Genomic DNA, 12,189 nt, shown 5'->3' on the forward strand with positions numbered 1-12,189 from the left:
TTTTAATATAATTGATTGAAAATGTAATTGTATTTTTAAATTTAGACTGTTCTTGCATTTATGAGTGAAATCTCGAATAAAGCATATTTTGACTTGACTTGACAAATGTGGTGTTCCATTGTTGCTGCCCTACATACCAGTCGGCATAACGGGCAGTAAGTAATTAATCTGCCATCTGGTCCCATGAAGAAAAGAGGCAGACAGAAGGAAAGGGAGATAAGTATGTAGGTTTCATGAGAAAAATATTAATCATTTCACTTGGTCTTGTCATGTTCATTGTTTCCTGCTTTGGGTTCTATCAAAAAAGAACCACGCAAGAGTAGGTACAAAAGTTGAGGTTTACACGTCTACTTCAAAAGAGTCCTTTCTTTAATGAGCCCAGGTTTAAAAAATTGAATTCAGCAGACTTCTCTATCAACAAGGGAAAGCCTCTATTTGGTTTAACGTTTATTTATGATTGTCAGTCCTTAAGTGAAGGTTAACAGTTTCACTGGCTTGGATGTTTCTTAACTAAAGATAGGCTGACCAGGATTGTTGTGCTTCAGAACCATACATGTTTTTTCCACAGATGCGGGGGAAGGAGGAAGGGGTCACTGTAAGGAAGTGGGTTTCTGTTGCAGTAACCCCCCACTTTTTGCCTGATACCTGATGCACTTTTCCTTTGTGTGCCCTGGGTCCCTGCCAATCAGGTACCCAGGGCCTGTGTTCCTTCCCTAAAAACTGCAGTAAAGCCTAAACCCAATTGGCATCTCTGGCCACATGTCAGCCCCTAGTAAATGGTACCCTAGGTACCCAGGGCATTGTGACCAGAGAAGAGCCCCAAGGGCTGCAGCACTTATTGTGCCACCCTTAGGGGCCCTGTACCCTGAAACACACTGCCTTTGCAGGCTGAGTGTCCTGGTGCAGAACTAAACTAAAAGTCGACATGGCACATATCCCTGTGTGCCATGCCCACAAACCAACTGCCCTGGCATACATCAGCCACCCCTCTAGCTGGGTGCCCTATGCCAGAGGTGTGGGCACAGGTGCATACCCTGGGCCATTCCTGGGCACTGTAAGTACAGTGATGCCATTAGGAGTATATGGTGCTGGGAGGTTGTCATTATGAACTCCACAGCACCATAATGGCTACACTGAAGACTGAAAAGTTTGATATCAAACTTCTCAGCACATTAAACCCACACTGATGCCAGTGGGGAATTTAATGTAAAATGCACTACAGAGGGCATCTTAGAGATGCCCCCTGAAACCTGGTGAAGCATGACTCCGGGCTACCGCCATCTTGAGGATGGGGAACCTTACCCACTCACAGCTAGGCTCCTGCCCCCCTCCCACAGGAGAGGAGCGGGTTAGGGGGTGTTCCTGCCCTCACCCTACCTGTAACGCCCCTACATTTAGTATTTAGGGGCACCCTGAACCTTCCTTCCTCCGATCCAGATTCCGAAACAAGAAAGAAGAACAAGGAACAAGAAGACCTGCCGTGCAGCTGCAAAAAAGAGGAAGACACCAACTGATTTGGCCCCAGCCCTACCGGCCTGTTGACCTTCGAACCTGCTCCTGCTAAACCCCGGCGACTCCAGTGGTCAGCAACCTCAAAAACCCCGGAGGACCTGACTGCCTTGTGACTCTGACTACCTGGGTCTCCCGCGAGCAGTGGTACTCCCCGCAGCAAGTAACTAGCCCTGGCATCAGCCTAGAACCGCAAACCCTGCACCCTCTGCACCCGCCAAGCCTGGCCTGCGCCGAAGTGAATCAAGACCACGAGGACGTCCCCCCCGGAGACTGGGACCCGAAGTCCAGTGCCCAAAGACCCCCCGCGACGAACCAGAAAACGCCTGCAGCCTCAGAACCAGGGACCCCCTCTACCATGACCAGCTGAGGGTAAGATTTCCCGACGCCAAAAGACACCCCTGCACCCGCGCCCCACGACCTCCTGTGCCCAACTCCTGGGTGTCCACCCCTTCTCCAGCTTCCCAACTTACCTCTCGAAGTGGTGGTCGCACCTGAAGAATCTCCGTCCCCGAGCCTTCAGCCTTTGTTCATTTTCCAAGATCTCCATTGAATAACATTGAGCACCCGACGGCTCAAAAGCACCCAGCATCCAGCCGCCCGAGTGCCCCTGGGAGTGCAACCTCTATCCTATCTCACTTCCCCACTTGCCCTGAGTAAGTGACCAAGAGCCCATCTCCCGCAGCCGCGAGGCCTGCTAGCCAGCAGTCACCAACCAATGGCCCCCTGCCGTCCGTAGGATAACATTGGGCCTAACTACCTCTGCACCTGGCTACCAAGCTACCACGTTAGAGAGTAAGGTTATAGATAACTTAAGCCTCTGCCAAACCTGTGGGGTCTGTGGACTCTGTGCACACTGTACCTATTTGGGAACAGTATATACAGAGCCACTTTCTCACAGTCACCTGCCTTATAAAAAGGCTGAAATGTGTCTAGCATTTTTTATTTGGTACAGAGTGAAGGGGCCATGTTATGTATGGCTCTCTCTTACTCCTTTGCCTCCTTGTAGGCACTGAAAGAAGGATCCATACAGGGATGTTTTTCACGTTGGCATTCTGAATGTCCTCGTAGTCCATTCGAGATTCGCTCTTGTTGTTTTGATGTCGCTCAGAACCTTTCTATGAAAGACATCCCTGTAATTCACTCTTGCTCACCTATAATTCGATATGCTACGTATGGCTTTGGCAGAGACACCTAGCATGAATAACTGGATTCAAATCAAATATCTCACTGCTATGTCGTAGCAACAGTTGTTAACAAAAGCTGGAACCCATTGTTGCGACATCATAAATTCTAGCCTGCTCTGGCTGGGCTTTTTGGGAGTCATCTCAGGGAGGATGCTTTTGGCAAGCCACCGCATTGGCCACTGCAGTTGAGCTACTGCATAATATCGCTCATAGTTTGGGGCACTCAGGCCGCCATCCGACAATGTCTTGTGAAGTTTATGGAGTGCCACCCTGGCCCTTGAGTTTCCCCCTGTAAGGGAGACCAATAAGGATTCCAGATCCCTGAAAATTCTCCAAGGTAGATGGTAGGGGAGTGTATAGAAGAAATACAGGCGGCAGGGAAGGACTAGCATCTTTGAAATGGCCACCCTGCCCATAGCGGACAGGGGAAACTCCACCAAAATGGGAGAGTCGATCGGGCCCGTCTGAGGCTCCCATCCATTGTATCTGTCCCCAGATGGTAGATCTGGACCCCCAAATATTTGAAAGTGTTGAACAAGCATGTCAACGGCGTGTCTGGTGCCATTGGTCTCTGTGCCGGTGTCATTGGAGCCATTTGGAACACCACCGACTTAGTCCAGTTGACTTGAAGCCCGGAGACACTTGCATGTGTATTTGAAAGGTCCATAATCAATTGTAGTATCTCACCCCTGTCGCGCAGATATATTAACGCATCATCCTCGTACAGTGACACTATGTGCCACTGTCGATCGACCTGTAGGCCCCAGTTTCTGACCCATTGCCGCAGTCTGCACACCAATGGCTCCATGGCCAAGGCAAAAAGAATCTGTGAATAAAAAAAAACGGAGAAAAGGTGCAACCCGTCTTTACTCTGGCCTGTGGTCTAAAGTACAGCAGCCGTATCCATCGTATAAAATTGGGGCCGATACCGAACCCTGTCACTACCGCCAAAAGGTAAGCCCAGATTACAGTATCAAATGCCTTCTCAATATCTAAGGAGGCGACCCAAGGCTTCTCCGCCTCACCCTGCGCCCTGTCCAGCCATTTTGGTCCTCATGGACCTACAGGGTAACAGCAGTAATTAACCTATCCGCTAGTAGTTTTCCAAGGACCTTATAGTCGACATTCAGCATCGATAGGAAGCCATTTGGTGAGGGTTTCGGACCGGCTTGGGCAGGACCACTAGTGTTGCTTCCCTCAAAGTGGGCGCCAGCGCGCCCGTCTCGTAGGCTTCAGTGTACACCTTGGCCAGCCTGGGCGCTAGTTGAATGGAGAAAGTAGAATAAAATTCCGCTTGCCACCCATCCTTCCCCGGTGTGTTGCCCGTTGTCAATTGTCCAATTGCGTCTGATATCTTCAAGCACAATGGGGTGTTCTAGAACATCATAGTGGGCTGGCGTAACCTGTGGGAGTTGTATCCCCGTGAAAAAATCTTGAATTGAAGTGTGGTCCTGCATGGCTGGGACCGCATACAGTGCTGTAAAGTATTCATAAAATGATTGGTTAATGGCGTCTTGCGTGTTTACTAGGGTCCCAGCGGACGTGTATATGGCAGTGATAGGGGGTTGAGCTGTGTCAGATCGCAGTAGCCACGCAAGTAGTCTCACCACCTTTTCGCCCTCCCTGTGTCTGCGTGCCAGGTGCGCTTTATAATCTAACGTGCAAAGGTCATCCATCGCGTTTCTATATGCCATGCGAGCGTGGGACCAATCTGGGGGTCGGTATGGATGCTTTGCTCACAGCTCTGTATCGCTAGCTCGTGTGTGCAAAGCGCAGCGGTCAGCGTTTTGCAGGCGCCATATGTAGTCTTAATGCTATGTCCTCGGAGAACAGACTTGAAGGCATCCCACTCCACTCCTGTCGACGAGGCAATTCCCTCATTCGCCGTAAAATAGGATGCAATGGAGTCTAGGAGGGTGGCCCGGTAAGATGAGTCAGCAAGTGCATCGTTGGGTAAGCACCAGGTCGAGATCGTGGGGCGCTTCACGCCCCAGGCCAAGTTAAGTTGTAGCAGGCGTGATCGGAAAGCGCACATGCCAAATAGTCAGCATGTATTACACTGTGGAGGGCATTATCAGCGCAGAATACCATGTCTATCCGTGTGTACAAATCGTGCAATGCCGAATAGTGCGAGTAGGTGCGCGCCTGGGGATTCAGCCTGCACCATACATCGTGGACCTGCATATTAGCTAAACATTCTGACATGTGTTGTGCTAGTTTAATAGATTGCGCCTCCAGGAGAGGGGGTCCGGAACAATCCAGGTCGAGATCCTGCACGCCAATAAAATTGCCACCTCAATACATGGGGGCTGAAGGGTCTGCAAGCAAGGATGGTGTGAGTGTTTGTAAGAAGATGGACTGGCCCGTGTTTGGGGAAAAAAAGAGATACCAGTGCCAGGGGGGATCCGTTCAGGAGTCCCTCCATAGTGACAAAACAGCCCTGTGAGTCCACTCTGGAATGTTTAATTTGCAGTGGAGTCCCCGGCGCAACCCATATAAGCGCTCCTCAGGCGTATCCTAAATACGCTGTGCCCAGAATTATACCCCTCCAGCGTTTGCGAAGTGATGCAAGTGTTTGTGTAGTGAGATACGTCTCTTGTAGCAGCACAAACGTGATCCAGTGGCTGTGCAAGTATTGATAAACGTTGTGTCGCTTAGCGCAGCCCGCCTGCCCTCTCACATTCCAGGTCATTAGAGAGTAATCCCCAGGCGCCATCTACTTGGTTGTAGGGTATAAAAGTGGTGTGTAGCATACCACTGACAGATATTCTCCATCCCCCCTTGTAAACCACCGTCCCCACGTAATATGACCCAGGTGTAGCCCATACGCAGACACCATTGTTTGCAGACATACAAAGAGATCAACATAATAATCAGAGGTTCCCATCTTCCCACCCCAGGCCTGTTTGCCAACGGGAAATGGGCCATTCGCACTAAATTGCGGATCAAATAAAACATAAAACAAATATACATAAAACAAATAAGAACAAATGTTTTGGTATAGCAACTACTTATCGTTTGTTGGGGGAGGGTATTGCAGAATCGGCGTACAGTGTCCTTGCCACCTCCCGTGATTCAGCCTGACACTCAGTAGGTGTATGTAGGCCGTCCGGCCGCTGCAGTTGAAAACAACTCCGAGTTCGGAAAAACCTACCCAGTTCATTTGCAGTGTGTGGCGTGAGAGCCGGACTGCCCGACAACGCCTTAAGCTGCGAGGCCGTGATGTGCAGTGTTTGGTCCATGATCACAGCGGAGTACGAGTCCTGTCTAGGAGAAGAAGCAGGGGATCCCATGTGTTCCGCCGTCTCGTTGGCTTGTGTCCCTTCCTGGGCCGCCTGTGCTTTCGTTGGGCGGCGCAGCCGACCTCGGCCCCGGCCCCTGAGTAATTCGACTAATGTCCATGGTTTTTTTCTCCCTCGGAGTTTTATAAAGCGCGAACTCGACCTGAATCGGGTATCAGAGCACTTTACATAGCACCAGTTGCATTAAATAAGGACACATTAATTTTTATTAGGCAAGGGGAGATTAAGTGATTTGCCCAGAATCACAGGATGTTTAGCGTCATTGCCGAGACTCTAACCCAGTTCGCCAGATCCGAGGTCGACCACCCTAGCCGTTAGGCCAACTCCTCTCCCCAAGGTTGAGGGGGGGCTCGTCGATAGTGCGGGGGGCTCATGTGCCAGGCCCTATTGATTGATCAAAGTCCATGTCTCTTTGGGCGTATTGCAGAAGACTGTGCCCTCCTTGTGACGGAAGCGAAGACGCGACGGGTATTGGAGGGAATATTGAACATCGTGGTCCCTCGAGCATTTCTTGACCTCCAGATATGAGGAGCGACGGCGTTGCACAGCTGGAGTATAGTCTGGGTAGATATGAACTGTGGCGTTGTCGATTTGCTAAGGGCCCCTGGCAAGGGTGACTTGCAATATGGGATTCCTGTCACAGTAGTTGAAGAATCTAGCCACCACCGGTCTAGGAAAAGCACCCGGGTGGGGGTTTGGTACCCTGTGTGCCCGCTCAATTGAGAAGAACTTCAACATCTTACCCTGCAGGACATCTCGTTAGAACAAATCTTCAAGGAAGAGCTCCATGTTGGGGCCCTCTGCCCGCTCGGGAAGACCCACGAAGCGTACATTGTTCCAGCGTGAGCGTCCTTTCTGGTCTTCCACACGTGGTTTAAGGAAGTCCACCTCTTGTTGGAGGGATTACAATTGGGTGGTCGCTGCATTTACCGTTGGTTGCAGCGACGCCAGCGTAGACTAGGTTTCTTTCACTTGACCCTTTAATTTCTATGGTCCTTCCGCAAGTGACCCACTTCAATGCTAAGGGAGTCAATCTTCGGTCCCAGAGTGGTTTTAATATCCAGTATTGCCGCTAGCAGTTCATCAAAGCGATGTGAGTGATCACTGCGGTCTTCCCGAGCAGGATGGCGCGAAGGGTCCGCACTCCTGGCTTCCGGGGGCGCTGATTCCACTTCTGAAGGTTGTGTCTGGGTCTTCTCTGCCCTGGGTTTGCCCATTGCACCCTCTGTGGGAGGCGACGAGCTGGGTGCCGGGAATTGCAGAGGGTCCCGTAGCGGTGCCTCCGCGTGGCGCAAAGATGGGGCGCAAGAATCAGCAGTCGGGGCATCACAGGTAGCTGGATTGAGAGTATGTGCTTTATCGAGTTTAGGGTGTCTCGTGTTGCGGGCCCCAACAGCAGTAACCATCGCGTCAGTAAAATTTCCAAGGGGTTCTTCACTCTATGACGACAGGGATGTGGTCCATGCTACCAGGTTCATATGCTTGGGAGCTTGCTGGCCGTTCCTCACAATAGACATGAGTACATTCCTCATTTTTTAGATTGACCGGTATGGCATTTTTAACTAATTTAATTTCATGGGAAAACCCTTTCACCTTTCCTAATTTGTTGTTGAAAATATCACTAAATTGACTTAATACGAACTCAAAAGGTTGGGATATTGTCAAACATAAAATGGATGTATCAGTGCCAGGTTTCCCACGTATCCCTGAGGCCTCCATCCTAATAAGTGTTTTTGAGGAGAAACGTACATTTTACCTAGAAACAAATTTTGTTTAAACTGAAGGCCAGAAACCGAAAATCCAATCAAGTCAATCGTGTTCCATCAACAAGAAAAAGCCTTAATATTTAGGTCAATTAAATACACATTAACCCAGTTTTTGGCAAAAAACACACCAGAAATGACAGTGCATAGAGATCCAGAGTAAGCTACAACTGTAGTTTGCACTTTGTCAATAGAAATCTCACATTGAGGAGGAATATAAGGTTAAAAAAATCCATATTTTTCACTAAATCCAGATTGCAGTCAATAACAGAAATGTTTTTTGAAGTACTGTGGTTTTGAAACCAGTCCCCTGACTGAGTTTCTTTTTTATACAAACCTTGTCGATCACAAGTGGGGAGTATCATATTGACCGATATCTCTTTATCTTCATCATCTTGAATTAAATATTAATTTTTTCAAACCATTGTTACAAACAGATGCAAAATGTCCTTCTTCTTGCACTGCAGTCGTTCCTTCCCTACAGCTGGGTAAAGTTTAGAATAAATGAGTGTATGTTCCACATCTGTAACATTTACGTAGAGAACCAGAAGCTTTTGCAGATTCCCCACTCAATTCATTTAGACCTTTAGCTGGTTGTCTTTTGACTTATCTCCATTTTTATCAGATGGATTCTTGTGTTCGATTATGCCAACTTCTTCATTAATATTTTTGTTTTCAGACCTTTAATAGAAGGCATGGCTGTCTCAGCACATTTCACAATATCAATGGATTGTGATGGCTCTAAAGTTACTCATGAAGTTTTCTGTTGTAGCAATGTACAACAATTTGATCACTGATATACAGATCAAGAGTTCCATCAAATTCACATTGAGAAGCTACAATCCGTAGAGCTGCAACATAAGTATCAATTGGTTTATTAGATAGTTCATGATTTGTATGGAATTTGTCTTTCCATTAGTGTGTGGTTCTTTCTTGAACTGTATTTTCAACCTGTCAATTGCTTCTAAATAATCCTCGTAATCTCCAGACTATGACCCTGGGGAAGGCTGACAAGGAGGTAAATGCTCAAATATTTTTTGTGCTTCTTTCCCCAAGTAAGTTCACTAATAATGTTTTTTCTTTCTTTCCACGCGAACATTTTTACCATCCATTGAATTAAACTAATTGTCAAAAAGTTTAGCCCAAGAGGTTGATCTTGTACATGGTTCCTCAGGAATATCCAAAAACAAAAAAAGATGAAGGGCCAAAACAGACCGAAAGCTCAGGATAAAGCAGTTTGTTATTGCAGAATTTTCTAAACTGGCTGTAAGAATGTGTAGGTTACCCAAAGAAAAGCAAATACAAATATCCCACTGTACAGCTTTGTTCAGGTGGAAGAATTTGCTGAGCAAAATGATGAAATATTAAAATTCTTTTTCCATTATATTATTTGTCCAGTAGGTGGCAGTACACACAAAATTAATAATTCATCCGACGTGAACAAATGCAATTTCTTTAATGTTAATATTATCGATTGAGTCTTTATAGACAACTGATGCTTTGCAATAGTAGCTCTGATATATATATATATATATATATATATATATATATATATATATATATATATATATATATATATATATATATATATATATATATATATATATATATATATATATATATATATATATATATATATAAAATAAAAGCAACATCTTGCCTGAAGCCGTGGGGTCTGTCTCCTTCTTTCGCCGCGCCGTTGGTGTGGAAGTTAGAGGATATATATATATATATATATATATATATATATATATATATATATATATATATATATATATATATATATATATATATATATTCCTAAAACGAAGACTCACTCGAAAGCACTTCACCTGGCAGAAGCCCTATCTTAAAGACCGCACGCAGAGGGTCGCTCTTCAGCCCTTTCAGTCAGAACCCAAGCCACTAAGGTGTGGGGTACTGAAGGAATCAGCCCTGCGCCCGCTTCTCTTCAACATCTATCTCAACCCCCCCCCCCCCCCCCCCCCCCGTTTTCGCTCATAGCAAATTGGGAAGTGAAGGCAATATCATACACAGACGACACCCATCTGGTGTTTTCCTTCAAGGCTCATTCTGCGGGTTCCTTCATCAGGTTTAATGGATGCTTGAGGGACATCTCTTGTTTGGATGAACAATAACAAACTTAAGCTTAATGCTGAGAAGACTGAGGTATTGTTCTTTGGCAAGGCTCTCCCGCCAGCGGCTGGACTTTGGTGACCGGCAGAAATGAGCCTGCCACCTACTCCAGCAATCACCGAAAAAAACCTGGGCGTAAAATGTGAAGCTGATCTCTCATTCGCATCCCAAGTACTGCAGATTGCAGCTTCATGATTTGGCAAATTGAGAAGCTTAAAGAAATGTCTACATCTACTGCCAGAGGACTGTCTTGGAGTCATTGTCCATGCCACAATGACATCTTGGCTGGAAATTGTCTGTACCTGTGTTTTCCCGCCTATCTGTCAAGAGACTACAAATGGTACAAAATGAGGCTGTGAGATTAATTAGGCTAGTACCGTTTCCGCACCACATCTCTTCACATATAAGACAGCTCCACTGGCTGCTGGTAGCGAAAGGATTGATTTTATGGCCTTAACAATGGCCTTTCGAGCGCTGCATGGCAGATGTCCTAGCTACCTTAAACACCAGTTATGCTGCTACCAACAAAAACGATAATTGAGGTCCAACTCTCAGAACTTGCTTTGCATATCTCGCTTTGCTAAAGCACGCATAGGGGGCAGATCCTGGACATCTACTAATCGTTTAGCTATTACTCACTCACAGCCTATCCCTCTCCCAAGTTTGTGCCCGTCTTCGTATTCAGACAAGCATAGATCTAGTCACAGCAGTATTTCTGGGCAAGGCATGTACTGGTTATTCACCAGCAGATGGCAAACAAATGATCAGGATTCTTGCATAGGAAATGACAGTGGTTGCCTGTCATGACATGTATGTCATCAGTAGGTGTCTAGCAGAATATCCTGAAAAGTAATTTTCATTTATAAGGGGTGGCAAGTTAGTCAAGCCTTGCCTTGTTCAGTTAAAAGGCATGTACTTCTCCTGGAGTAAGTGGCTTGGGGTTTGGATTTAGATGATACTTATGAATTTGGCATTAGCAGAGTTTGATCTTGTTCATTACAGGGGGTTACAGAGAAAGTAGGAAGTCAAGTGCATCTAGGTCTGATTTTACTTTTTCTCGTTCGTAGTTCCCACATTTCTAGATGTGTGGCCGAAGCAGCTTTGGATTTCTTGAACTCTTCAAAATTCAGCCCTTTTCCATTAGACAACCTCAATACTGCCAATCGAGAAATAATATGACTGTCTGCACTCGCCAATGAACTCAATTTCTTCTTTCCCTTGGCTGTTGCGAGTGATCTCACCCAAAAGTGCCATAAAGGCCTGCAACACAATATGCTGTGACACTCCCACACAATTGTTCCAGAGCTAATCTTACGCAGTGTGTGTATCAAACGCCATCTGATTATGAATCAATTGTATCTTCCTAGTCCTAAATGTATTTCTGTTTTATAGCCAATTAATATGCTGATTGCCGTACTGTCAAGAGAGATTTAGATTAAAGTTTGGCTACCTTTTCACCTATCTGCTTGCTCTTCTACAGAATACCATCACAGCTGTGCACTGGTCGCCACTTGTCAAAGACTTGATTGTATCTGGGGATGAGAAAGGTGTTGTGGTTTGTCATTGGTACAAACGTGATGAGCCTCAGCGCCTTTTCCCAGAACCACGATCCATATTTTGCCTGACCTGCTCACCACACCATGAAAATTTGGTAGCTTTGGGGTAAGTGTCTCCTTCCATTAGCCCCTTGTTTAGAACTCTAATACTGTTGTAATTGTTGTGACTGAATGCATAAGACTTTCTAATTTTTGTGTACATATTTTTCTATTAAATCACTGCTGAATTGTTTGTCCCATATATAACTTATCCAGAAGATTGGGGAGCTGCATTTTTCTGCAGTATTTTAGTGTTGCTGTATGTTTAGAGGGATGCAGTTAGCCTAATGTATAGTTAACAGCACTTGAGCATTTTGTTATTTTTATTTTTGCTATGTTTTGTAATTGTACTATCGTTTCTCAGGATAAAGAATTCTTTACTCTGGTACAATTATGCTGTCAAAAATATGGATAGTATAGGATACGATCAAGGTCGGAGAAGGAAGGACTGAAGCCATGATTGACAATAAACACAGAACAGCTTCAAGAACTAGGCTAAATGCATTGAATTGGGATCCCAACAAGCAGAACCACTTCTCATGTAGCCAAGCCTGTCTTATGCATATCACATGCAAACAGTGGGAATCGGGGTCACAGTTATGGCCTACTGTACTAACTTACCTGGGAGAGCTTCAGTCGATTTCCCATCTTAGGTACAGATAAAATAGTTTGTAGTCAATTACTTTAATCTGTTACC

At 45.9% G+C, this 12,189-nt stretch overlaps 1 protein-coding gene across 3 annotated transcripts in view; it reads left to right on the forward strand.

Moving 5' to 3' along the window:
* The window catches only part of GEMIN5 (gem nuclear organelle associated protein 5), a 500,185-nt gene that overhangs the window by 152,404 nt on the left and 335,592 nt on the right, over positions 1-12,189 (forward strand). For all 3 annotated transcript variants that reach the window (XM_086931243.1, XM_086931244.1, XM_086931245.1), the window contains one exon: positions 11,378-11,559. In XM_086931243.1, coding sequence (XP_086787369.1) covers positions 11,378-11,559 — 182 coding nt within the window. The remainder of the gene's footprint in view (positions 1-11,377; positions 11,560-12,189) is intronic.

The sequence above is a fragment of the Lissotriton vulgaris genome, chromosome 7 (genome assembly GCF_964263255.1).
Source record: "Lissotriton vulgaris chromosome 7, aLisVul1.2, whole genome shotgun sequence".
Lineage (NCBI taxonomy): Eukaryota > Metazoa > Chordata > Amphibia > Caudata > Salamandridae > Lissotriton > Lissotriton vulgaris.